At 44.6% G+C, this 27,999-nt stretch overlaps 1 protein-coding gene across 1 annotated transcript; it reads left to right on the forward strand.

Moving 5' to 3' along the window:
• The first annotated feature begins 4,363 nt into the window (after positions 1–4,363).
• LOC118093271 (ectonucleotide pyrophosphatase/phosphodiesterase family member 7-like) lies at positions 4,364–27,995 on the forward strand. The gene is made up of 5 exons (XM_035132257.3): positions 4,364–4,769; positions 10,300–10,445; positions 17,237–17,863; positions 21,892–22,223; positions 26,951–27,995. Exons 1-5 carry the CDS (start codon positions 4,523–4,525, stop codon positions 27,009–27,011), a joined length of 1,413 nt encoding a protein of 470 aa, XP_034988148.3. The 5' UTR covers positions 4,364–4,522; the 3' UTR covers positions 27,012–27,995.
• Positions 27,996–27,999: the final 4 nt, after the last annotated feature.

Here is a 27,999-nt window from a genome sequence, read left to right on the forward strand (position 1 = left end):
AAAACATTACACAGATTACAAAGGGTGGTACGTATTCACTTTTGGCAACCCATACCAAATGCATCAGGGAAAAGCAATCCATAATCTACCGGTACATGGATGTTTCATCTTGGTCTTCCCTCCTGTTCCCACTGGCAAAGCGATAATGTGTTTTCAGTTTGGTCTGACAGTGATGGATACATAGCACAACTCTGCTGGCTAAGCTGGCCGGGGATGATGGGAATCGTAGTCCAACAACATCTGGGAAATTCAAGGTTGATGTATTTGAAGGGCTGCCAGAGGACAATCCTCTATTTGAAGGAGTAATCTCTTTCAAGGACTGCCTAGTACAAGACCAGTTTAAAAATAAAGGAAGCTAAGAACGGAGAACCAAGAGGGCTTTGAAGTTGCCTATCAACAGTGAGCAGCCAGCCAGCAGAACAAAGAAGCTCTCAGGTCACCCGGCTGCAGTCTTCCCCACTAGGGTGAAATGGATGGTATTTCTTTTGAAAGTATGGTCAGTCATGGGTGGAAGATAGAGAGCCAAAACAGTAGGTGGAGCCAGAGCCAATGACAGGCAGGGCCAACTAATTCTAATATTGTCTTCCTCCTCACTGATGACTTCTACAAGGGCAACACTGAGACTTAAGAGGAGGATTCTGACAGGCACTGCCACCAACCAGTTTACCAGAGGCATCTTGGTGGCCAGTATTAGAGCAGGATGCTGGGAAAGATGGGTCACAACAAACCTCATTTGCCCCTTCTTCTTCTTCTTCTTCTTCTTCTTCTTCTTCTTCTTCTTCTTCTTCTTCTTCTTCTTCTTCTTCTTCTTCTTCCTCGTCCATGCTAAAGTGGCTAACCTATCAATTCAACTGTCCATATTGTCTTCTCCAAAAAATGTCTCCTACCCAACCCACGGTTCTTCATCTTCAGAGCTGGATTCTTGGCACACTTGTTCCTCTCTCTCTCTCTCTCTCTCTCTCTCTCTCTCTCTCTCTCTCTCTCTCTCTCTCCTCTTATTCTTTCTCTGTTAAAACTTTAGGCTTCAGAGGAAATAAGGAAGCATTAAGCCCCTGTTCAGCATCACTAATTCCATCAAAGATTTCTCATTATTCATTGTTGGCAGTTTAATTTTCTTCACTCTCCTTCCCTAGAACAAGTGATTGCCTGAATTACTGACCTTCCCATCTTCCAAACGTGGGAGACTCTCCCCTGCTCCCCTGGAAGGCCCATTTGGCATGCAACTGGTGTAGCCAGTCAATGATGGGCTGTGGTGGCTGGCTAAGGCATCAGGAATCAGAGATGAAATCCTGGGGGGGGGGTCAGAGTTCCAGAATCTAGAGAGATCTGGAGAGCTAAGAGAGGTCATGGCAATAAGAGTGTGCATTCTCAAAAGGCCAGGCTTAATTTTGGATAACTGAAAATCAGTTGCAAATCTAATTTCTCCCAAATGGTTTATGCCAGTCTTCAATAGCCTGCTGCCTTCTAGATGCTGTGCACACCATACATTTGAAGCCAATGAGTTCCCCTAAAAATCCTGGAAGCTTTAGTCTGTATAAGGTACTAAACTATACTTCCCGGGATTCTTTGGAGGAAGGCATGGGCTTTAAATGTACTTAATATACATGTAGGTAGCCGTGTTGGTCTGACGCAGTCGAAATAAATTTAAAAATTGTCCAGTAGCATCTTAGAGACCAACTAAGTTTGTTCTGGGTATAAGCTTTCGTGTGCATGCACACTTCTTCTGATACACTGAAACAAAAGTCACCAGACCCTTATATATAGTGGGAGGGTGGGGTTTTTCTCAGGAGGGTAGTAGAAGATGGGTGATTGACTCAATGGGTATGGTAAACCTGTTGATGACTAGTTACAGGTAGGTAGCCGTGTTGGTCTGACGTTGTTTGTTGTTTAGTCGTTTAGTCATATCCAACTCTTCGTGACCCCATGGACCAGAGCACACCAGGCACTCCTGTCTTCCACTGCCTCCCGCAGTTTGGTCAGACTCATGTTGGTGGCTTCGAGAACACTGTCCAACCATCTTGTCCACTGTCGGCCCTTTCTCCTCTGTTCTCCCTTTCTCCTCAATCTTTCCCAACATCAGGGTCTTTTCCAGGGAGTCTTCTCTCCTCATGAGGTGAAGTATTGGAGCCCCAGCTTCAGGATCTGTCCTTCCAGCGAGCACTCAGGGCTGATTTCCTTAAGAATGGATAGGTTTGATCTTCTTGCAGTCTCCTCCAGCACCATAATTCAAAAGCATCAATTCTTCGGCGATCAGCCTTCTTTATGGTCCAGCTCTCACTTCCATACATCACTACTAGGAAAACCATAGCTTTAACTATACAGACCTTTGTTGGCAAGGTGATGTCTCTGCTTTTTAAGATGCTGTCTAGGTTTGTCATTGCTTTTCTCCCAAGAAGCAGGCGTCTTTTAATTTCAGGACTGCTGTCACCATCTGCAGTGATCATGGAACCCAAGAAAGTAAAGACGTAATCGAAACAAAATAAGAAAAAAATTCCTTCCAGTAGCACCTTAGAGACCAACTTAAGTTTGTCATTGGTGTGAGCTTTCGTAAGTGTGCGTGCACACGAAAGCTCATACCAATGACAAACTTAGTTGGTCTCTAAGGTGCTACTGCCTTGGCTCACCCCGCCCCCATGGGCAGCTCACCCCGCCCCCGGCTGCAGGACTCGCACACTGCACTGGGCACCCAAGCGGCTAGCTACACCACTGTACATGCATGTATTGCAACAGCAAGCCTTCTCTTTCAAGAGGCCTTTCTTTTCTTGTGAGAGGAAAGGTGTTGTCTACCACGCTGCACATTTCTAGTGCCCTTATACTACTTTTAACAGTCATGGCTTCCCCTAAAGAATCCTGGGGATTATAGCTTATTAAAGATAGTGACCTCACACACCTACATTTCCTAGCACCCTTAACAAACCACACTTCCCAGGGGTCTCCAGGTTTGTTAAGTTGGCATAAGAGTGCTTTAAATGTAGGGTGTGGATGTGACCTACTAAGATGGTACTTTTTCATTTACAGGTTTCTCTCTCTCTCTCTCATAGGGACGTGGGTGGTGCTGTGGGTTAAACCACAGAGCCTAGCGCTTGCCGATCAGAAGGTCGGCGGTTCGAATCCCCATGACAGGGTGAGCTCCCGTTGCTTGGTCCCAGCTCCTGCCAACCTAGCAGTTCAAAAGCACGTCAAAGTGCAAGTAGATAATTAGGTACCGCTCTGGCGGGAAGGTAAACGGCGTTTCTGTGTGCTGCTCTGGTTTGCCAGAAGCGGCTTTGTCATGCTGGCCACATGACCCGGAAGCTGCTGGCTCCCTCGGCCAATAACGCGAGATGAGCGCAGCGACCCCAGAGTCGGTCACGACTGGACCTAATGGCCAGGGGTCCCTTTAACTTTACCCCTCTCTCATATATATATATATAGATATAGATATATATATATATACACACACACACACACACACACACACACACACATATACTTTGTTTGTTTGCTTGCTTGCTTTATTAAATTTATATACAGCCCTTCATCTGAAGATCACAAGGCAGTTTACAGCATGAAAATATGAAATGGAACACAAAATACATAACATAACAAAACAGTAAACCCTCTCCCACAAACACATTTAAAAAGCCATAGGCCTGGTTATGGAGGAACATTTTTGCCTGGTGCCTAAAGATATGTAATGAAGGCACCAGGCAAGCCTCCCTGGGAAGAGCATTGCACGAAAGAATGCTTTTTTAAAAATGCTGCCCAATTAATCAGGTCACCCAGCCTTCACCAACCTGGTGGCCTCCAGAAGCTGTTGCAACACTTAACATAAGAAGAGCCTGATGGATCAGACCAGTGGCCCATCTTGTGCAACAGTGCTCCACCCCCATATGCCTGTGGGACACTGGCAAGCAGGACCCGGGTACAAGAGTACTCTCCCCAGGGCCGGCTCTAGGTAGAGTCCTGGTGGCGCAGGGTGCCAGGGCGCCGGGCCAGTAGGCCGGGCGCTGCGTGGCAAAGCCGTGCAGAAGCCATGCTGCGCCCTGCGAGGGTGGGGGCACCGGAGCGATCTCCGCCCCTCAGCGCCAGGGCACGCGACCTGCTCGAGACTGCCCTGACTCTCCCCCACTGTGATTTCTAGCAACTGGTATTCAGAAGCATTACTGCCTCTGACTATGCAGGCAGAGCACAACCTCCAAACCTCCATCATGGCTGGTATCAATACTGTAGTGTATAGCCTTGTCCTCTGTGAATTTGCCCAATCCTCTTCTAAAGCCATCCGAGCAGGTGGCCCTCACTATCTCCTGCATCAGCAGCCACATGCTAGTATCTTTTCAGATTTCAAAAGATACTTTTTTATCTCGTTCGTGGTTTTCATTTCATAAAAACTGGTGATAGTAAGAAGAAGCATGCAGCTATGAATAGTCTTATCTGTGCTGAACTTTACTCTGATCAGCTCTAGATATATGTATCTTTAAACCATGCTAGAAAAGCGGGCGGTAAGATAGAGAACTTTCTTTTGACTGCTGGGCATCTCAAGATGAAGATCACAAACTTCCTTGCTCCGGTGTTTGCCCTCCTGGCAGCCACTGCTTGTTACCCTGTTACACAGAAAGGAAATGCCCGTAAACTACTCTTGATCTCCTTCGATGGATTCCGGTGGAATTATGACCAGGATGTTGACACTCCAAACATGGACCACTTGGTCAAAGAAGGGGTGAAAGCAGAATATGTAACTCCTCCCTTTGCGACCATGACTTCACCATCCCATTTCACAACTATCTCAGGTAAGCCCATCCCATATTCCCCAGCTATCTGGTGTTCATCCTTGGTAAAACGTCTATTCCATTTATGTATTATTTTATTCATCTAGCGATGGCGACTGTAGCAAATTTGAAAACTGTTATGTTATGTTTTTGTTTCACAACCAACCTATTGAAGGGTTAACCCAGACTCCTGGTTAACTGGCAGCAACATTCCATGGGAGGCGTGGCCTGCATGGGCTTTAAATGGAAAGGGGAACTGTTATGTCAGTTGGCGGTTGGGGGTTTTTTGTGTGGGAGCTTGGGTGGTTGTGGAGAAGGTAGATTTGAGAGTAGATGAAGTAGTGGATAGGTATTTTGTTATTTGATTACCAAGAACGTTACCTGTGAAGTTAAGTTTGTACCAATGTTACCAGAAAGCAACCATTAAGATTCAAGCCAATAAATATCCATCTTTAAAGTGTCACATTAGTAATCGTCTATTTCATTTTCCAGCTAAGGTACCCAGGAACCCAGGTGGTGGGGAACTCTTTTAAACTGTCAAAACTGCCTTTTAGAGGAGAAAGGTTAGTTTGTGGCTGAGAGTGCACCAAGAAAGGGGGGGGGGGCTAAAGGAGGAGACAGGTTCTGAGTGATAATAAAGTTACCTCAGGAAGGAGGCTAGCTTTACAGTAAGGGAGTTTCTAGTGAAGGGAAACCCTTATCTGAGCGCACATAGGAACAGTCTTATTTATAGCCCCAAGTCTATATAGGTACCTGGTCACGTTTAGGCTGGAAGAGGACTCTCTTTTATTTTTGAAAACCCACAAGTGCAGAGGGTTTAAAGAAAGGCTAGAGGGATAAGTGGGAGGTTTGATTTACCTCAGAAATCCCTATTAGTGCTTTTAATAATTGAGAGGTCAGAGTTATAAGACTGAAAGTGAGAGGGACTTTCGTCGCAGCGACCAACTTGGATGGCTTTCAAAGAGGGTCTGGCAAAAGGCTATCAGTTGCCACTAACCACAATGGCTATGTTCTTTCTCTGCTGTCGGAAGCTGTTGCACTCATGTCTTGCTTGCCTGCTTCCCATAGAAGCATCTGGGTGACCACTGTGAGAACAGGATGCTGGACTAGAAAAGCCACTAGGCTCTTCTTGTGTGTTTTAGCTGAGTATGTGTCAGAGACTGGGCAGAGGAGGAATGGTGGAGACTGACCCTTCCAGAGAAGAAGAAGACAGTTCAGAATTACAACAGGGGTTTGAGGGAGGTCACAGCTCAGAGGCAGATGAGGGGGGGGGGAAGCTGGGAAATAATGGGAAAGGAAAAGAAACCACCAGGAGGGCAACAGCTGATGGACACAGTGTCTTTAGAAAACATTCCGGAGACCCCCCTCTCCTAGAAACTGGCAAGCCTTGAAAGTAGTAGAGCAAAGGGCTCAGAAGCAAAGGGTCCTTAACCTCACCCCTAGAAGAGATGATGAATGAGGAAATGGGAGGAAAAAGGGGTGGAGAGTTACTCAGGACAATGCCTTTATTCTGAGAGGCTGCATTCCCAAGCCTCTCTCTGTGAATATTGAATAAAAGCAGATGGCAAGGATTTTTCCTTGTCTCGTCCATTCCTGACAACCTGCCGCGGGGGTTGGTTCCTCCGCCACCTGACAGTATGCCTCTGAATGCCAATTGCTGGGAATTGCAAGTTGATGAATTCCATTTGCTGGGACCAGGCAAGCAAGAGGCATTATCAGAGTTCAAGGGCACATTCCAGCCAGGCAAAAACACTCAAGGAGGGGGCAAAGCAGGGCTGCTGAGGGGTGTGACCTGGGGGGAAAGGTGTGGTTGAGAAGGGGTGTGACCTAGGTGTGAGTTCAAAGGGATAGAGAGGTCTGGAGAGTTACACTTGGCCCCCAGGCTCAAGTTCCCTAACCCTGACATAGATGCTAAAATAGCATTTTTCTTGCATTTATAGCTCACCTTTCCTCAAAGGAGCTCAAGGTGGTGTAAATTGTTCCCTCCCACATTCATTTCATCCTCACAACAACCCTGTGAGGTAGGCTAGGCTGAGAGGCAGTGACTGGCTCAAGGTCATTCAGTGAACTCGTGGCTGACTAAGCTGCTGCTGGCGAACCAGAGCAGCACACGGAAACGCTGTTTACCTTCCCACCGGAGCGGTACCTATTTATCTTGCACTTTGCTGTGCTTTCAAACTGCTAGGTTGGCAGGAGCTAAGACCGAGCAACGGGAGTTCACCCCATCATGGGGATTCGAACCGCCGACCTTCTGATTGGCAAGCGCTAGGCTCTGTGGTTTAGACCAGTGGTCCTCAACCCCCGGGCCACGGACCGCTACCGGTCTGTGGATCAATTGATACCGGGCCGCCCAAGGAACATTTAAATACAATTAAATTAAAATTATTAAATCAAAACAATCTAAATAAAATATAACAGTCAACGTCCTCCCCTTAGTGGGCCGCGGTAAAATTATCAAATGTTGACTGGTCCGCGGTGATAAAAAGGTTGGGGAGCACTGGTTTAGACCACAGCGCCACTCACGTCCCTCCAGTAGCACCTTACAGACCAACTAAGTTTGTTCTGGGTATTAGCTTTCATGTGCATGCACACGAAAGCTTATACCCAGAACAAACGTAGTTGGTCTCTAAGGTGCTACTGGACAATTTTTTATTTACTAGGAGATCTGTTCACAAAGCTTCACCATTCCAATGAACCAATAATGAACTGATTTCACCAATAAAACAATGCTTCTGGTATATGACTCCTGTGACTGCCTCCGAGGAAAGAATAATCTTTAAAGGGTGTGTGTATGTGTGCATGTTAACAAAAGCCCTTATCAGATACCAAGAGATAAACCTTACATAACTCAAGATAAAATCTTATCTTCAAGTTCAGGGACCAATTAAGCAACTACCTTGTAATGATCTTTCTGCTCTTCGCAAAAAGGGGGGGATGTTAAGAAAAGGGGCATCTCTTACAAAAGGGGATGGTGCCGTCGTTGCAGAGGCCCCCAATTCAACTTTGTTTTGGCTTCAGCTTTGACTGACCTTGCTGCAGTCAAACACCTTACAGAATTATCAATGGGGAAATTGTATAGTCTTTCGGAAAACTCCTTTGGGAAAGAAGTTTAAGTAGTCATCTTGTTTAATTAGTGATGTTATTACGTTATTGTTAGATGTTCCATCACAGTTGTCAGCCACCTTATAGGGCCCGTTTCCAGGACAGGAAGGTGGGTGCTTTGATTAATTAATCAGTCATTGCCAACAAATAGCTTTGAAAGCTGAGGAAAATTGATAATTCTTATTGCAAATAGATATGCTGGAAGTCAATCCTAATTAATTGAAAGCATTCAAGGCTAAAAACTTTATGTGTGGGGAGCAGTCAGTGGAGTGTGCCTACAAAGCCCAGAACCCTACCCAGATGCATGACTGTGTCTGGATTTTAACCCTGGTCCCCTGGGACCGTGTACAGCACCCTAACCACTACACAACACTGCCACTGTTCTGGCTCTTGATTCAAACCTGGCAAACATTCGCCTCTATTGCCTGTGCTGTTTGGCTGGCCGATGGCCCAATATCATGGGATGTCTATTTCCAGCTTCGATATTTGTTGCTTAGAACTTTATTCTCCGACCCAAGCTGTTGTTTTCTCTCTTCCCTGCCAGATCCTGTGACTCATTCTCTGGGTAGATCATTATTTATAGTGCAGCTGAATACTATAAGCTTTGGCCTTTCGCTAAGAAGTCTATCGCTCAGCAGTTAATTTAGCAGAGGCAGTGCCCTGTGCCCACAATGAATCTGAACTCTCACTTCCCTCTGCTGATTTCTGCCAAGACTGGTCCCAGGCTTCTCTCCCCACCACCACCACCACCACCACCACCACTTTCTTCATGCTCCTCTCTCTCAGTTTTTAGCCTTTTCTGTTATTTCAGACAGAGCCTCTCTGTTCAAAGCCCAAATCAAGGGTGCCTGCTTACTCATCTCCAAAAAATAAAGAGTGCATCGCTAGGGATAGAGAGTGGCATATAGAGTTGAGCATGCTAATCTGTGAGAGAAGGGGAGCCCTGTTGGATCAGACCAAAGGCCCACCTAGTCCAGCATCCTCTTCTCACAGTGGCCAATCAGATTCCTCCAGGAAGCCCACAGGCAAGAGCTGTAACAGAAGAAGAGTCCTACTAGATCTGACCAATGGCCCATCAAGGCCACCATCCTGTTCTCACAGTGGCCACTCAGATGTCCCCATGAGAAACCCAGAAGCAGGACCCAAGCACAAGAGCAATTCTCACCTCCTGTGACTTCCAGCAGCTGGTATTCAGAAGCATTACTGCTTCCAACCATGAAAGCAGAACATAGCCTTAGTGGCTGGTAGCCATTGATAGCTTCTCCTCCATGAATTTGTCTGATTCTCTTTTAAAGCCATCCAAATTGGTGGCCATCGTGACACAGAAATCACACACACACACACACATACACACACACACCCCTCCTGCTCTCTATTCTTATAGTTCTTTATTATTAAATAAGGCATGGTCCTGAAAGTCCTACCAGTAGGGGGACTGTCCTCTGAGGTACCTTCCAATACCGTCTATAAAGTAGATCGCATGACCACCCAGGTCTGAACTCAAGGCAGGCAGCCGTGGTTCCAGGGAGAGTATCCTTGGAAGTTGCCTTTCTCCATGAAGAGGAGAGCCCAGGAAGTCATGGCTGAAAGCACCCATCCTATGGTCTTAAAAGAAGTAACCAAGTGATGGCCAATCTGCCTTATACATGTATATTGATATTTCCAGGAAACTTCCATGATTATGATATGAAAGACTGATTACACAGGGATAACAGAAGAGCACAGGAAGCTGCCTTGGTAGTCAGACCATTGGTCCCTCTAGCTCAGTATTGACTACTCACTGACTGGCAGCAGCTCTCCAGGGCTTCAGGCAGGAGTCTTCCCTTATCATATCTGGAGATGCTGGAAACTGAACCTGGGACTTTCTGCCTGCAGGGCAGACATTCCACCCTTGAGGTTTAAAACTCAGAAACAGAAATGTTTCTTATATATATATATATTGCTATGTTCAACACAGCTCTAAAAATCTGTAATGCAATTACATGTTTATATGGTCTCATTATTTACTGGGAATTAATTAAAACAGACAAGCAGATATGCTTATATGCTTACAAGCCACCCAACAGGTTTTAATTAATATTCCTCATTAAGAAGAACTTCCCGTAAAGTAAATACATTACTCAGATAATGATTTAATTAGTATCTGAATGTGATTGGTTAAAAAAGATTATCTTCGCCAGAAATTCATTCTAGGATGCAATATAGTGTGGACTAATAAAGTGTAGAAGTGGTGAAATGTTCAGAGCTTGAAGTCTCTCTCACTGGCTCAGTATCAGAAATTGTATTCAAGATGGCAGCAGAGCAGATAGGTCTAGAACAGAGCAGAAGATAGAAGTGGGGGAAATGCTATCAGGAGCCCAAGTGACCTAAGTGGGGCAGTGAGTCCACAGTCACAACAGAAGACCCATCTTTCTTACCACGTTTCATCCTTTTTCTTTTCCAAACCTAGGCCGCTGGATCGAAGACCATGGCGTCATCCACAATATGATGTTCAACACGGAGACTCTGAGAAAGTATGGCCACAAAGAAACACAGAACAAGACCGAATGGTGGGACAATGGAGTTCTGCCGCTGTGGATCACAGCTCAAAACCAGGTACTGGATCCAGAGCAAGGATTATATTTCTATAATGAATTGTCTGAGGGTATCCTTGAGTTTCTCCGGATCAAGGGTTGCATTTTCACGGGGAAGGCTGTTAGTGGCAGCTAGTCATGGGAGCTATGCTCTGCCTCCATCATCAGAGGCATTAATGCTTCTCAATATGAGCTGCTAGAAACCACAGGAGGGGAGAGGACTCTTGTGCTCAGGTCCTGAGGGTATCCCACAGGCATCTGACTGTGTGAACAAGAATTTGGACCAGACAGGCTTTTGACCTGATCCAGCAGGCTTGTCATAATTTCATGTGATGAACAAGTGGATGCAGATGCAGACTGAAGGAAGATCAAGGTTAAATCAGCAAAGCCGTTTATTATGATGGATGGCCAGGGGCAATCAAAGGGTAACCGGCACCCAGTGCGGGTATTTGGAGCGGGGCAAACCGCCCAGTGTCACATGCGCCTTACCGGTACATACAGCACAGGAGTGGCGGCATGACGTGACGTGAAGTACATGTGCATGCGCTGTACGTAGCAGCATCGCACATGCTCCACCAGGCAGTTTGCCAACAGCGCCGCGGTGGGATCCTCTGCTCACAACAGCAGCATAGGGGTTTTCTGCTTGCGGCTGCAGCTGTGGCAAAGGGATCCTCCACACATGGCTGCAGTGGCACAATGGCGGCGGCTCACGCCGCCGCTCCCGGGGCAGCGAGGCGAGTCTCCCATGGGGTGCCTTCTTGTCACCCCCTCAGAGATGGCACCTGGGGCGGACCACCTCCCTTCCTCCGCCACTGTGGATGGTGTTCACACCTTTCTACACAGATAAACCCCGGGATCTGCAAACAGCACGACTGAATCAGCATCGTTGTGGTGTGTCTTTGTTTTTTAATGAAAAACTCTTGTGTTGCTTATCCTATAAGAAGAACCTGTACATACAGATAGCCTCTTTATGTGGCTTTATGGTCAGAATACCAGTTGCTTCTGAATATTAGTTGCTGGAAATCACAGGAGGGAAGAGTGATCTTGTGCTCAGGCATTAGGGTAGCAACTGTGAGAACAGGATCCTGGGCTAGGTAGGCCACTGGCCTGATCCACCATGTTATGTTCCTATGAACTGAATTTGTCTCCCATCTCTACTCCCAGTTTTTTGGGCAATTTCTTACGTCTGGCACAGCTGAGCTCCGTATTTCCTTTTTTGCTTACCACCTGAATCCCTCCTTTTCTTCGCTGCTGAGCTTGTCAACACTTGTACAGAAAGTACACTTAATTCTGGCCAAATCCAGCTTTCCAGAACCATCCCTCATCATTCAGTTGTCCAAAGGATTGTCATTACTTCTTAATCACATGAACGACGACTAGGCAATGCCCCTTTTAAGAATCCCAAGAGGTTACAGCCTGCTGATACCACTGAAGATCAGCAAAGCGATTCATCTTATGAGGCATCACCTACATCATTTTCAGAGAAATGTTGACTCCGCATGTGATTTGGACAAAACTGGGTTGGTTGGGTTTTTCTCTATCTCTCTTTATAGCATGGTTAATCATCAAGATACCAGTCCATCCCACTCTGCTCCAATTTGGGCGTGTTTCTGTGGAGATAAATGTGTTAACCTCTAGCCAAGTCTAATGGTTTTTCTTTGACAGAATCCATGTTGCCAGGATTCCATGGGAAACACCGGAGAAGAAATAGGCTGGTGTAGACTCATGTAACGAAGGGCTAAGTTAACCCAAAGAGGGTGGTCCGTTAGGGTAAATGTGCCACATCCTTCAGCCTTCAGCCAGTCCCCCAACTGCCTGTCTTCTTTCTTAACTTACAACTAGTCATGTAGTGGCCAAATCAGAAGTGCAGAGTTCTTTCATGATAGTCACAGTCGCAACAGAGGCAGCCTCTTCCACTGTCAAATAGCACTTGCCATTAGGATGCTGTTTTGTGGTTTGCCAGGTGCCAAAATGTATCTAGCCCTGATGACTGTGGAAATCTGATTCACCACTCTGAGAACACGATGCAGAACTAGATGGGTTTCTGGCCTGATCCAGGCAGGTAATTCTTATGTTCCTAAACCTACACACAGAGAGTAAAGAGCCCAGGTTTAGTTGCCAGAATTTCCTGACCAGGTATTATTTACCTCTTGATCGACTGGTTGGTTGGTTGATAAGTTCAGAGGGAGACAATGAAATGGCTGGACATCCCTTAGTCCGTTGAAAGCCCATGTACTGAATGCTTTGGAAAAGACAAAATGTGTCTTGAATTTGGGATTTGGTCTCAGCAAACGTCACTCTAGAAACTCAGAGATTAAACATAATACATCTAATTTCTTTCTTTCTTTCTTTTGAAAATGCATTGATATATGAGAGCCTTGAAGTATTTCTCCAAAGATATGTTACGCTGTTTAGCAGAAGACTAAATAGAATGTCAAGAGAAACAGTGACCTTGTAAATCCCCAGCCAAACAATATAACTCCCTTTCTTTTCTTTTTCTGTATTTCCACTACTTCCACTCTTTCTCTTAGCGAAGGAAAATGTAGCTACAGTTTCTTTGCCCTCGCATGGGGGGGGGGAGAGAAGAGTGATGCTAATTCAAATGACACATGGAACAGGAATTTTAAAGAGCTTGTGCAGCTAAAGGTTAAATCTAGCTTATGTCAAATTGAAAGCAGCCTTCAAAGTGAAAAGCAGGAGCAACCAAAATTACAAAGCACTTTAGTTTAAGCAAAGGGTACGATCAGGAAAGGGGGTGGGTGGAAACAGCCCCGCAAACCTGCCAGCTGCCTCAATTCACAACTTTGAGGAATAATAAGAATGTCTGTGACGCTTTGCAATAAAAGAAAGGAGCAATATTAACAGAAAATCACACTCCCAGTAAAACTGGTAATAATCGCAATTTTATAGCTGCTAGTAAAGTTGATTATGTTAATAAAATGGGGAGGCAAGAACAGTAAATACCCTCTTGTTTCTACATAATTATATTTTTATTGAGCTTTATTAAATTGTTTTGTTGGAAATAAGAACAGGAGGAATTCCCCTGCTGGGTTTTGACTCAATGTGAATTCAGCTACTTGGGTTAAAAAGATCTGCAGCCAGACGTCAAAGCTCTCCAAGGTACAATTCTGGGGATAAAGAGAGGGGGAGACAGCATAGTCACTGCCCTCCATTGGGCCTGTTTATGCATATACGTTGGAGGGAGATGAGCCTCAGACTCCAGGCTTCTCTAGTTCGCACTCAGAACTCTCCCCTAGGAGATGGTCCCTCACCAGCCACACCCTTTTCCCCATGTCAAACCCCTCACCAACCCTGATTCGCACCCTCTTGATAGTTTTTGGCCGGCTGGGAAACATCATTGAACTCTGGTAATGCATGGAGGACAGAGATATATGAGGAAATTAACATTTGTTGCTCCACCCACTTTTGCAATTTGGCCCCCAGAAGCTTCCCTAGATGGGAATGTGGCCCTCTAGCAGAAAAGGGTGCCCCGTCCTAATTTAGATGTATGTACACCCCAGTGCCTGAAACTCCTAAGCCATTTTATGCAGTGATAGTTGGGATCAAGGGATAAACTCTGCCAGTCCTGGTAATGCATGGGTAGCAAGTTTGCAGATAAAGCTCCTTGTGCATGGAAATTTAGCACATCAGCCTAGACTTCACTTTGCCATGGTGTTTTAATTTATACAGGGAAAGTATAGATTGTAAGCTCTTTGGGGACAGGGATCTGTCTGTCCCCCCCCCCCCCAGGTCCTGTAACTCTGTAATGCTCAATGTAATCCCACAACACCCGGAGGGACAACCTTCAATGCTATGGCACTTACTTCTGAGTAGAAATGTGTAGGGTTGCATTTTGAGATGACAATCGTGTTCTCATTTAGCTGGAATTAGCCTTCATTGTGCAGAGTGGGACTTACTTCTGACTAAACATACTCAGGATTGCACTGTGAAACTACGAAAGTGTGAAACTGGTATCCCAAAGTGTGCCAAATATCACAATGGAGATTCCGACGTTACAAGCCGGACTCTAGCCTTAGTACCTTGACGTTATTCGAACTCAGATTGATCTTTTCATTCCTTGGCAGGATTTGCCTGTTTTCGTGAAGTTGGGTTTTAAATCAGCTTTGACCTTTTCTCAGCCCCAAAACGGCATATTAAATGTCAGTAAGAACATTATGATAAGCATAATAATGATAATAATAATAATCTGGCTGGTACTACTCTGAAATTAATTGAATTCATAAAATTACTCTGTATAATTTATGGCAGAGGTTACCTCTGATTTGACAGGCATTTCATATGTGGAGGAGATTTCTACCTTATGGTGTAATCCTAGACGTGTGTTTTTCTTAATATATATATAATTTTTATTATTTTCATTAATAAAACAGAAACATAAAAAATAACAACATTATGATAGCCATTCAAAAGCATTTGCTCTGCCGAGCTCGTGACTTCCCTCCCTCCCTTCAACCGGTTTCCAATTTCCTAAAAAATTGTATATGCATTTCTGCTGTCAGTTTCTGTCCTTCAATACATATCAAATCCTTCTATTATCCATGTTCAGATACTATTTTTATATTGTGTTGCAGGATTTATGTCAATCCTGCTAGTGTCTTCACATTTTTGCAATGGTCTCTCAAGTACTCAATAAATTTACTCCAATCTCGCTGGAATTTCTGGTCGCCTTGGTTCCGGATCCTCACAGTCTGTTTGGCTAGCTCCACACAGTCCATCATCTTCATCTGCCACTCCTCAATTATTGGTAATTTTTGTGATTTCCACCTTTGGGCTAACAAAATTCTTGCTGCAGTGGTGGCATACATATAGTCTTTGGTCTACTTTTGCAATCTTTTCTCCCATCAACACAAGCAAAAACGCTTCCGGTTTCGGGGGGAAGGTATATTCTAACATCTTTTTTAGTTCATTATAGACCATTTCCCGAAAAGTTTTCAGCTTATCACAAGTCCACCACATATGGTAAAAGTCTCCATCCTTTTCATTGCATTTCCAACATAATTTATTTTTCATCCGATACATTTTGGCTAGTTTTACTGGGGTCAAATATCACCTATACATCACTTTCATTACATTTTCTTTCAAGGCCATAGATGCTGTAAATTTTAAATTCTGATTCCATAATTTTGACCAAGATTCATGCTGGATATTATGCCCAAAGTCTATAGCCCATTTTGTCATTACTTCTTTCACCTCTTCGTCTTTAGTATGCCATTCTAACAAAAAGTTATACATCTTTGACAACAGTTTAGCTTTACCCTCCAGCAGTTCAGTTTGAAATTTAGATTTCTTACTTTCAAATCCGCAATTCCTTTTGTCAGCACTAAATATATCATTTACTTGGTAATATTGCAACCAACCAGTAAACATTTCCCCTATCTGTTCATATGGTTTGAATTTCCACCCTTTCTCTGTTTCTATCAACATTTCACCATAGGTGGCCCATTTCTCTTCCATATTTAATTTTTTAACAGTCAGTGCTTCTATTGGAGATAGCCACCAAGGTGTTTTCCGTTCTAACAGATTTTTATATCTATCCCATACTTCATAAATTGATTTTCTTATTATGAGGTTTAGAAATCCTTTGTGGACTTTTACTTTATTGTACCACAAATACAAATGCCACCCAAATCTGTTATCATAACCTTCTAAATCCAATAAATCTATATTCTCTAATGTTATCCACTCTTTCAACCAACACAAGCAGGACGCCTCATAGTAGAGCTTCAAATTTGGCAAGGAGAATCCACCTCTTTCTTTTTTGTCTATTAATAATTTAACCGTTATCCTTTGTTTTTTCCCTTGCCAGATGAATCTCGATAGAATCTTTTGCCAATCCTTAAATTAACTTGTTCCTTTAATTATCGGTATCATTTGAAAAAGAAATAACATCTTGAGTAGAGCATTCATCTTTATAGTGGATGTTCTGTCCCACAATGACATATTTAATCTGTTCCATATTTCTAAATCTCTTTTAATTTCTCTCCATGTTGAAATATAATTGTCATTAAACAAATTAATATTTGGGGGGGGGTTAACCAAATTCCTAAATATTTAGCTTTTTTCACCACCATAATTCCAAATTCCTGTTGCAACTCATCTATTTTTCCTTTATTCATATTTTTCACCAACATTTTTGTCTTTCCTTTATGCAACTTAAAACCTGCCAACCACCCAAATTCTTCCATTTCCCCCAGTGCTTCCCTTACACTGGTTTGTGGCTCTTCTAATGTTAGGACCAAATCAACGCTTACTGTATACTCTTTTATACCGATTCTTATACCTTTCACGGTTGTAGATTCCCTCAGGTTTTTTGTCAAGACCTCCAGGACAGTAATGAATAATAGTGGAGGCAATGGACATCCCTGTCTTGTTCCTTTAAATCCTATACGTGTTTAAGCAGAAATCCCGTTGAGCTCAATGAGGCCTACGTGAATGTCCATCACTGTCCTTACCACAAGAGTCCAATTTTAAAAAACAAAAAGTGGAATTGTTACACCAGAGCACTTTAATTCACTATAATTGTGTGAATCTAAATTTACAGTATTGCAGCTGAATCCCTTCCACAAAACACTGATAGTCTAGAGGTGGCATTTGCGCTAACAAACCGGGGGAAATGTTCAATAAACAGTGTCTGGAAGCAGCTTCAGAGTGTGTTGAAGTATGTTTGCATTCAGGTTGCAACAATGAAGAGAGATGCTAGGCTTGATTTTTCTTGTCCTTCACACAGTTAAGAATATTCCCTGAACTCCCTGTTTTTTTTATTTTAAAAACCCTCATTTTTTTCTCCACTAGGGAAAAAAAACAGCTTCATTTCACTATCCTGGTGGAGGTGCCAATTACAGTGGCCAGGGGGTCCAAAGGAGTTTGGTTGAGTCCTTTACTCACCCTGACAGCAACGAGACGGAGTGGAGGGAAAACATTGATATTGTCATGAAATGGTTCACCGAGGAAGATTTTGATTTTGTCACACTTTATTATGGGGAACCTGACAAGGTGGGGCACTTGGTTGGCCCAGAGACTGAAGACAGGAAATCGATCATCCGACAGATTGACCGGACCATCGGTTACCTCCTTGAAGCAATTGAAGAACACGGCTTGAATGAGAACCTCAATGTCATCATCACGTCCGATCATGGCATGACCACGGTCAAAAAGAAACCGGAAGTTAGTGAGATCATGCTGGCCAACTACATTAAATTCAGAGACCTGGTGAAATTTGACATTGTAGACTATGGTGGCTTTGGCATGATACTCCCCAAACCGGGTAAAGAAGAGGAAATCTATCAGGCATTGAAAAATGCCCACCCTCATCTCAAAGTGTATAAAAAGGGAGAGTTTCCTGAGCATTTCCATTATGCTCAACATGAACGAGTTTTGCCAATCCTGCTTTATGGAGATTCTGGTTACAGTGTCAATGGGGTAAGTTCATTATGAAATCATGGCTTCTGCATACCAATTGCTGGGGGTCCTAAGAGAAGAGAGGTGCTATTGCACTCAGATCCTTGGCTATGCCTTCCCACTGGGGTATCCAGATGTCCACTCTGAGAACAGGATGCTGGACTAGATGGGCCCCTGGCCTGATCCAACAGGGGTCTCCTTATGTGGTTTCCACTCAATGCAATAATACTTTTCAAAGTAAAATGCCATATTAACATTTAACAATAACAATAACAACAATAATAAATTATTTTTTTATTATTATTATTATTATTATTATTATTATTATTATTATTATTATCCTGCCCATCCGGCTGAGTTTGCCCAGCAACGCTGGGCGGCTCACAACAGAATATTAAAAATATGATAAAACATCAAACATTAAAAACCTCTCTAAACAGGGCTGCCTTCAGATGTCTTCTAAAAGTCAGATACTTGTTTATTTCCTTGGCATCTGATGACAGGGCATTCCACAGGGCAGGCGCCACTACCAAGAAGGCCCTCTGCCTGTTTCCCTGTAACCTCACATCTCACAGTGAGGGAACCGCCAGAAGGCTCTCGGCGCTGGACCTCAGTGTCCGGGCAGAGCGATGGGGGTGGAGATGCTCCTTCAGGTATACTAGGCCGAGGCCGTTTGGGGCTTTAAAGGTCAGCACAAACACTTTGAATTGTGCTCGGAAATGTACTGGGAGCCAATGTAGGTCTTTCAGGACCAGTGTTATATGATATCGGCGGCCACTCCCTGTCACCAGTCTCGCTGCCACATTCTCGATTAGTTGTAGTTTCCAGGTCACCTTCAAAGCTAGCCCCACATAGAGTGCATTGCAGTAGTCCAAGTGGGAGATAACTAGAGCATGCACCACTCTGGCTAGACAGTCTGCGGGCAGGTAGGGTCTCAGCCTGCGTACCAGATGGAGCTGGTAGACAGCCGCCCTGGACACAGAATTAACCTGCGCCTCCATGGACAGCTGTGAGTCCAAAATGACTCCCAAGCTGCGCACCTGCTCCTTCGGGGCACAGTTGCCCCATTCGGGACCAGGGAGTCCCCCGCCCCCACCCACCCCCTGTCCCCAAAAAACTGTACTTCTGTCATGTCAGGATTCAACCTCAATCTGATAGCCGTTATCCATCCTCCAACCGCCATAATTCAGGGGTCCTCCAAGTGTTGTGTAACTAAGTGTTTTTATATATGAACTTGGTTTGTTGTATGTTTTTGTTCCTGGTGTTTTATTGTTCTATCCCTCTAAGATGGTTCATAGGAAATGATTCATAAATGGAAGGGAATGAGGAAATAAACGGCAGCACCCATCATACCTGGCCCATGCAGGCAGCCCAAAGTAATCCTGGACAGAAGCTTTAAATGTCAAGAGGCAGAGATTTCCATCCCATCTTGTGTTCATTCCACTTAGCACTGTTGACCTTCTGCTGCACTTCGGCTTCAACTAAAACCTACATCCCACTATTCGCTGTGGCCGAAACTATTTCAATTTCAGTGGAAGGGAAACATCAGATGCAGCGTAAAGAAATAATATATTATTTAACATAAAGACTATGGGCTAAAAGAAAAGAAGAAACAATAGTGAATACTGCTCATATTTGAATGTGCAATTTCCATTCCTGAATATGCAAATCGTAGCAATTTATGCTCCCATTTCAGTTTCTGATGGAATTCTCCCTATGCAAAATACACACGCCACTGGCTGTGATCTTAAATGTTTGCTATTCAGAATAATGGTTAAAAATTCAAAACATCGTAAAGACTAGTACAGCTTTTGTGGGGAATTGACAGTAAGTGCACAACATGACTTTTTACTCTCACTTTCGCCTTGGGATCTTTTTCTTCTGGTTGCGCCCCCACGTGGCAAACTCTCAGGCATGCTGGAGAGCCAAGAAATTCCAAAGATCTGCAAAGCTGACTGCTTGGCAAAGCTCACATGGGTGTGCATCCTATGGAAATGTTTCCATTGCAAAATGGTGTGCTCCACTGAGCTTGTCATATCCAAAATGAGCATAGAACCTAGAAAAAATATTCAGAAAAAGTACATAGTATGGCCCTCCGTGTATGGAAGGGGTGAGGAGGGGGAAGAGATGCATCTCTATTTTAAAAACTCCCTGCTAGCATGTCAAGGAGGTGGCCAGCCTATAGAAGAGGAGATGGGACTCCAGGGTCTCTCCTTTCTCAGCTGTCACTTGGCAGGAGACCCTGAGCCTGCAGCAGAGGGAGGAAGGGAAGGGAAGCAGGTCCATTCCCCACTCAGCTGAGAGTTCATCAATGTTTGCTTTCTCCTCTCCTTGCATGCCCCCATCCACCCACATTCTGATTAGTCCTTGCAAGAACTCTGTAATTAAGAATTAGTGCCCGACTTTGCTTTTTCCTCCTCTCTCCCCATCCCTTTGCCATTTATGTTGTACCTTTTAGATTGCGAGTCATTATTTATATTTGTAAGCTGCTTGGAGGCAGAAATGCTTCTGAATCCCAGTCGCTGGAATCCATAAGAGGAGAGACTGCTCTTGAGCTCTGGCCCTGCCTGCCCTCAGTGGGGCATCTGGGTGGTCACTGCGAGAATAAGATTCTGGACTAGACGAAGCATTGGCCTGATCCAGCAGGCTCTAATTGTGCTCTGCAGGCCTCTTTTTTTCAGCTGAAGAGCAGGGTGAAAATCGTATCAATAAAGAGCCATTTCCCCAAACAAGCTAGTTTTCGGTTTTCATACAGTTGCCCAGCTGCGGTCTCAAGCAGTGCAATCTGAGCAGGACACTTCCACAAGCTATTTCTAAACATGTACTGATCTTTAGACCAAGTTAACACATTCCATGCCTCCTGAAGCATGAAAGACCTCTTCACACATCATACTTCTTCTTTTTTTAGGTGTACGTCTGATGTTTTCGTAGCATAAGGCTAGAATTGTAAACCACGGATGTGATCTTGGTGCCCAGTTTCGAGTGGAGCAATAGTGACATATAGTGGCTGATGCACCAAGTCCTAAGGCTTCTAACATTTGGCAGGCAGTGATGAGAACTGAGAGGTTATGAGAGGTCATGCATCTATCTATCTATCTATTCCTTGCACACAGCATTCCCTCTTGAGTGACATGTTTGCAGAGGGTTACCCATGGCATGCTCATGGCGCATTGTTAGATCTAGAGTTAATATTAATACATTTTTCCTGTTACAGTATTCAAAGGGCTTACAATGAAAACCAATAAAAATACAGTATAAAACACTCAAAGTGCATATTTTCAATACTGTATTACAATCATAGGCTCCAGCTGCTGCTGCTATTGCTATTATACAGTTTCTGGGGCTGTTTTGCAGATCCCCTAAAGAATCCATCCAAAGGATAAGCTTCCTTTTGGCAGCTGCCTTGGGTAGTGCTGTGCTTAAAAAACCCACCCTGTGTGCCCCCCACACACAAACTGTTCATCCAGTCAGCAGAGCACGAGGCTCTTAATCTTAGGGTTGTGGGTTCAAGCCCCACATTGGGCATAAGATTCCTGCACTGCAGCGGGTTGGGCTAGATTGACCCTGATGATCCCTTCCAACTCTGTGATTCTATGGTTCTGTTAATGAGAACAGGGGGCAAATTATACTAGTCCTGGAGCTGATCTAGCTTATTTCTCTCCCTTTGAAATCAATGGGAAGAAAAAGCCCCCCCCCCCAAAAAAAAACAAAATTAGAGAAAGGGTGTGGGAGAATTGGAAGAAAAATGTCTATTCCACCACCAGCACCTTCTGCTCAAACACAGCAGGGCTTAGGAAAAGGCAGATTGTCCACTTTCACTTCTCCCTCCACTTCCCAAACCGACTTTATGATTGCTGTGTAGTATATGCTGCTATCCATCGTTACAGCTTGTGGTTACAAATTCCATAATTTAATTCTGTGTTGCTTAGCTATGCACCCAGATGGAATCGTTAAGGAAGCACTTTCCTCCAGAAATCTAAGAGCACTTCACACACGCAATAAATGTAAGTGCACAAACCATTGGAAATGTGCTTACGTTCTCTTTTCAGAGGTTCATCCTCTACGTCAACAAAGGCGACCATGGATTTGACAACGAAGACATGGATATGAAGACCATCTTCAGAGCTTTTGGTCCAGATTTCAAGAAGGGCTATTTAGCAGAACCCTTTGACACCATCCACATTTACCCGTTGATGTGTGAGCTCCTGGGAGTCCATCCCGAACCCAACAATGGCTCTTTGGCATTCACTCGCAACATGCTCCATTCAGCACCATCCAGGAACATCCTTATTCCCATCCTTGTAGGAGGCATCCTGGGAGTCCTGCTTCTTCTGATACCCATCTTCATAGTGTCCTGCAGGGCTATTCAACGTCAGAAGGGGTAAGCCGTCTTTCCTTCTTTGTTCCCTAGTTCTGGAATGGCATGTTGTGGAAGGAGGAAGCACGGGTAAAGAAGGACAGTGTTGGCACCTGGCACCCTCAGGCAGTTGAGAGGATCCATCCGCACAGGAAAATAACTTATTTAGAGTCAGACCATGGGGTCCACTATTGTCCACAATGACTGACAGCAACTCTTTGGGAGTTCAGGCAACGGACATTCTCAGCTCTGTCTGGAGGTGCCAGGGATTGAACCTGGGACCTTCTGCATGCAAAACAGATGATCTACCACTGAGCCATGGCCATCTGCCCTTTGAGGAAGGGTCACAGCTCAGTGGTATAGCTTGTGTTTTGCATGACGAAAGTCCCAGATTCAATCCCCAGCATCTCCCAATTGGGGTGGCAACTTGAAATCCCCTACTTGAAATCCAGGAGAACCTCTGCCAGTCAAAGGTGCAAAGGTAAGAATCACATAAATTGCCCTGCCCACTTTTGGCTCTGGCCCCACCCACCACTGAGGCAATGTGTCCCTCAGGCCGAAAAAGGGCATTTCCGCTCATAATATACTACATAAGACAAAGGACAGGAGTGTTCTTATTCCTGAGAGGCAGATCAGCAAATGCCAGCTAGCAAGCCGTTCACTGCAAATCCTGTTTTATTCACTCCTGTAAGAAATAAATATTTAAAAAATCTGCATCTTCACAAATCACATCTGCACTCTGAAACCACAATAAAACACCAGCATGCTCTTTTCCCGGTCATAATTTTGTCATGTTTCACTCACACATTGATTATTCTGCAATGAAATATCAATGCAAGCCTTATTACACTCTATGAAAACATCCTAGTAAACAACATGTATCTGTATAAAACTTTCACGTGGATTCAATCAGCCGGCAATTATGAGGGCCATTTATTTCATTTATTTATTTATTTTTGCTTGTGGCACTATAAAACATCTCTCGTGCAATTTTCATTTCGCCTTCTAAATGACTGGGCCCGTAAAGAGACATCTGCACTGCAAACTATGGCACAGTAAAAACTCGGGTCCTCAATTGTCACGTCGCAAAATGCAACCCGCATTCAGAGAATGCAGTGAAAAACACAGCAAGTTCCTCCTTTGCCTGCTTCGTTACCCCACCCCACCCCCGCTTGCACAGATGCAGCGCTGAAACAATACTGTACAAAAGATCAGAGACGCCTAACTGCAGGGCTAGGGATCCTTCTTCAGGCTGAGGGCCACATTACCTTTTAGGCAACCTTCTGGGGGCCAGACACCAGTGTTGGGCAGGGCCAGAGGCAAAAGTGAGTGGAACGATGAAGGCTAATCTTGCCTTTGTACAGAAGCTGAGCCAAGGATAAGGAAGGTTCTTAGAGGATAAGGCTATCCATGGCTACTAGCAAGGATGGCTATGCTCTGCCTCCATGATCAGAAGCAACACGTCCAAGTACCACTTACTGAAAACCGCAGGAGGGGAGAGGGCTCTTGTGCTTGGATCCTGCTTCAAGATTCCCCACCAGTATCTGCCCGGCCACTGTAAGAACAGAATGCTGGATTAGATGCGCCACTGGCCTGATTCAAAGGCTCTTCTTATGTTCCTAGGCTATTTTCTACACACATCCATCCAGAAAAGCACTGCGACAAACATTGAGCTAGATCAGTGATGGCAAACCTATGACACGCATGTCAGACATGACACGCTGAGCCCTCCCTGCTGGCACGCGCCCCATCGGCCCATTCGCACTGTTGTTGTTGCCCCCCCCCATTTGTTTTCCCGCTCCTCCTCACGCTACAGCTTGTCTCCGCTGTTAAAACCCAGATCCTTTTGTTGTTGTTGTTGTTGCTGGTAGCCAGAGATGGGGTTTTTAACCCTTTCTGTGCTGTTTTTTTCCTGCCGCTTTGGCAGACGATTGGGTTTAACAGCATTCGTTTTTTAACCTGTTCTGTGCTAGGGTTTTTTGTGCTTTGGCAGACTATTTCGATGCTGCGTGTTAGTTCCAGCGAAGGTATTATTCATCCTAATTTCTGTTCTCTTTCCCCAAAAAAAGGTGCAGCACCTTTGGGGCATCCCCCCCAAAAAAGCAAAGCAATTTTTTGCACACACACACCAAAAAAAAACCTCCAAAACTTTGGTCAGCAGCTCTCCCCAAAAAGCTCAACAACTCTGGGAACTTTGTGATAAATAAGGGGTTTTTGGTTTAGTTTTTGGTTTATTAAATACAGTTTTATATTACAATTATACATTTTTGTTATTTAAACTATAAATATCGCGAAATTATGTTTTTTTTTTCTCGAAGTGACACACCACCTGAGTTATGCTCGGTTTTTTGGTGAATTTTGACACACCAAGCTCAAAAGTTTGCCCATCACTGAGCTAGATAGACCAGTGGTCTGTTTTAGCATAAGGCAGCTCCCTATGTTCCAGGCACCAATCAAACCAAGACCCACTGGGCTGCAGCAAGGGGGTAGCCTCATGTGCCTTCAGACCAGGCATCCCCAAACTGCAGCCCTCCAGATGTTTTGGCCTACAACTCCCATGATCCCTAGCTAAGAGGACCAGTGGTCAAGGATGATGGGAGTTGTAGTCCCAAAACACCTGGAGGGCCGAAGTTTGGGGATGCCTGCTTCAGACCACACTGAGAGCTTTGCCTGCCAGATAGCTATGTCCATACATTGATCCAAGATGTGCAGGTGAGTGGGAGCCAGTGGGGCACAACAGAGCCACCCTGCCAACTCGGCATCACTGCAGCTTATTTGGATGCAATAAGGTGGCAGCAGGGACAGAACTCTATGGATGCACCCTCAGTGCCTCCATGCAGCCCACTGGCCCCCCAAAGTTGATGGGCACTGCCATTCAAATGATGTGCATGTGCCGTGTCATGTGATCGATTATGAGGGGCAGGGCTTACCTGGGCCCCCCCTAATATTTTATTCAAGTTGGCACCCCTGCTCTTTGCCACCCAGGTATTATTAATTATATACCACCTCCACCTCCCCACTGGCCAGGAGTTCAAGGTGGTGTACATGGTTCTCCCCATCCCCATTTTATCCTCACAACAACCCTGTGAGGTATGCTAGGCAGAGAGACAATGACTGGCCCAAGGTCACCCAGTAAGCTTCATAGCTGAGAAGGGATTCGAACTCAAGTCTCCCAGGTCATGGTTCAACAAGAAACAACAAGCCTTTGCATCTTGAGAAAGAAACGCTTGTGGTCAGCCCTGAACAGTCCACATTAAAAGGCATGTGCTTTTAGCTGGAATACTTCCTGCCTTCCTGAGTGTGCCAGGATCCGACCAAGACTACAGCTAGTTGCCATCTCATTAAATAATGATATTCCACTACTCCCTAACTTGAAATATATCTCCAGTTGCGGGTTCTTTTCTTTTTCTTTCTCTCCCTTTGCATAGAAACCATTTCCAATCCCTAATTAACAATAGCATAGCAGATGTTTTATTAAGCATATCATCTATCTCTGGATAAAAAGCATCTAGAAAACGACTCCGGCAATCTGTTAGAAGCCAGAACGCTCTACGTAAACAGCGGCAAAACGCGTCCATTCAAAACGCATTTTCAAAGATTGCACATATGTTTTCTTGCTGGTTTTGTGGGCTGTGAAATGGGAAAGCAATCAGCTTTTTGTGAACAGCTTTGCCAGAGCAGAGGAATAGAAAGTCACTTAAAAAAAACCAAACCAATTTTGTCAATTGTTATGCTTCTAGCTCAGGTATAAAAATCTATTACCTAGTACTAGTTACAGGTAGGTAGCCGTGTTGGTCTGAGTCGAAACAAAATAAAAAAATTCCTTCAGTAGCACCTTAAAGACCAACTAAGACCAAAATAAAAACTTAGTTGGTCTTTAAGGTGCTACTGAAGGAATTTTTTTATTTTATTACCTAGTACTGTTGCTCATTACCCCAATATCCAAGCAGCGAGAGATTCTGGGGGTCCCAGCAGGTACCCAGGGTTCAATTTCCTTACAATGGCGGTCAATAGAGACTGCAATGTCTTTGGGATATATGCCTTTATGTACACCTATAAACAACCTGAACATAGGATGAAGGGGCTCACAGCATTAACACTGCAACATCTTGCTTCCCCATGAGGTTTCCAGAGAAAGTGTGCTCTGCAGCATGCCACTGATGCCATAATAGCACATGAATTGATACAAAGCCACCCAAACTGCATTCTGCTTTATTAATTGCACTGTGCTGCTTCCCCACTGTCACCTCATTATCATCATTGTCCAACAAAAGCTGGACAAAACAAACAAACAAACCACCAGAACATTTGGTGTATAAAAGGTTGTGGGATTTCACCAGGAGGCATGCATTGATTGGAATCCAAGCAGTATGTCTGCCCCAAAACTTTTGCAGGTGCAAATAGTATTAAAAGCAGGATGCATAGAACTACCCCAATACCATGAGCACAAATAATCAAGAATGCATAATAAAAATAGATGTCTGGATGGGGCTGCCAACCCGCAGCAAGCAGTAAAAAGTTTCAGGTCCCACTCGCAGTTCTGTCTTTGTTGTGCCCCTAGAGGAATCTTACCTGCTCTGAGCTGTTAAGAGGTTCTGCGTCACCTTAAAACGACAGTTCTCAAATTTAGATGTGCAAAGAAACGCTCCCCTCCAAAGGCAAGTTTATTTCAAATTCTATTTGAATACCAAAAACTCTCTCCAAATCATATCTGATTTTTATCTCTCTCCAAACGCTCCCATCCATTACAGGAAGAAAGATGAGCACCCCGAACAAATGATAAAGACAGCGCTGCCGTCAACTGGCTTATGATGACTCACTTTCATGTTCAAAGAAGGCACTCTTGGAATGACGTTGTCCAAGGCTTAGGTTGCACACCCTGCAGAATGAGATGCTCATGAGGTGTTAAGAGAGTCTTCTGAGAGGTTGAATGGACTGTACCATGTCAAACCACAGCAGGGCAGCAGAGGCTGGTCCATGCACTGCCCCACCCTCACTTTCCATCAGCCCCCACCTGCCCTGCTTTCTTACTTACAGCCAGTTCAGGGGTGGTGGCCCTGGCTGTCATCTCCATCATCCTTAGCCTCAGTGGTGCCCTTGTAGACTTAGTTGGGGGGGATGGGCACAAAACAAGCATTAGTTGACTCTGCCTATCATTGGCTTTGGCACAAGGTGATCTGGCAAGGTGGACAGGGTGGCAGGAGACCCCCATTTGCCTTTGGGGGGGGCACAAGGAATTGCAACATCAGTTCTCTCAGAGAAGCAGCCTGATTCCACATGCTTGACCAAAAACAGGAGCAGCGGAACCACCATCTCAGTGACTCAATGTTCCAAAGTGATATTCTTTTGCTACAGATTTGACCTCATACCCACCAACATTTTGCTGCTGAAAACGTAGGGGTGCACTTACAAACGCCCCCCAAGTTATCTGCACAGGCTCCAGGGGTGTCGTTAGGGGCTGGCCCAGAAATCTTTGGCACTGGTCCCCAGAACCGCTTGCCTCCCCCCCTTTTTTTTTAGTAGCCATACATTTTTTGCTTACTGAGCAGCTGGGTGAAGTGAGATCTCAGCCAGTGGGGAAGGGCTTTGGCTCAGTGGGAGAGCACCTGCTTTGCCTGCCGAAGGCCCCATGTTCAATCCAAGACCAAAACGTGTGTTTCTATATAAAGGGCTGATTTAACAAGGGAACATAGGGAGGTGTCATCTGCACCCACATTGTTGTATTAACATTTAAGTGCACCCCACAATAAGGGATGTCTTGGTGCCTCTTGGAATAAAACAGATATGCAAATCAGTATGC

The sequence above is a fragment of the Zootoca vivipara genome, chromosome 13 (genome assembly GCF_965207765.1).
Source record: "Zootoca vivipara chromosome 13, rZooViv2.hap1.1, whole genome shotgun sequence".
NCBI lineage: Eukaryota > Metazoa > Chordata > Lepidosauria > Squamata > Lacertidae > Zootoca > Zootoca vivipara.

Coding starts and splice junctions, on each gene's coding strand:
- LOC118093271 (XM_035132257.3), top strand. CDS start 4,523: ATGAAGATCACAAACTTCCTTGCTCCGGTGTTTGCCCTCCTGGCAGCC. Junction 4,770..10,299: donor CCATTTCACAACTATCTCAG/GTAAGCCCATCC, acceptor TTCCAAACCTAG/GCCGCTGGATCGAAGACCAT. Junction 22,224..26,950: donor GCTATTCAACGTCAGAAGGG/GTAAGCCGTCTT, acceptor CATCCATTACAG/GAAGAAAGATGAGCACCCCG.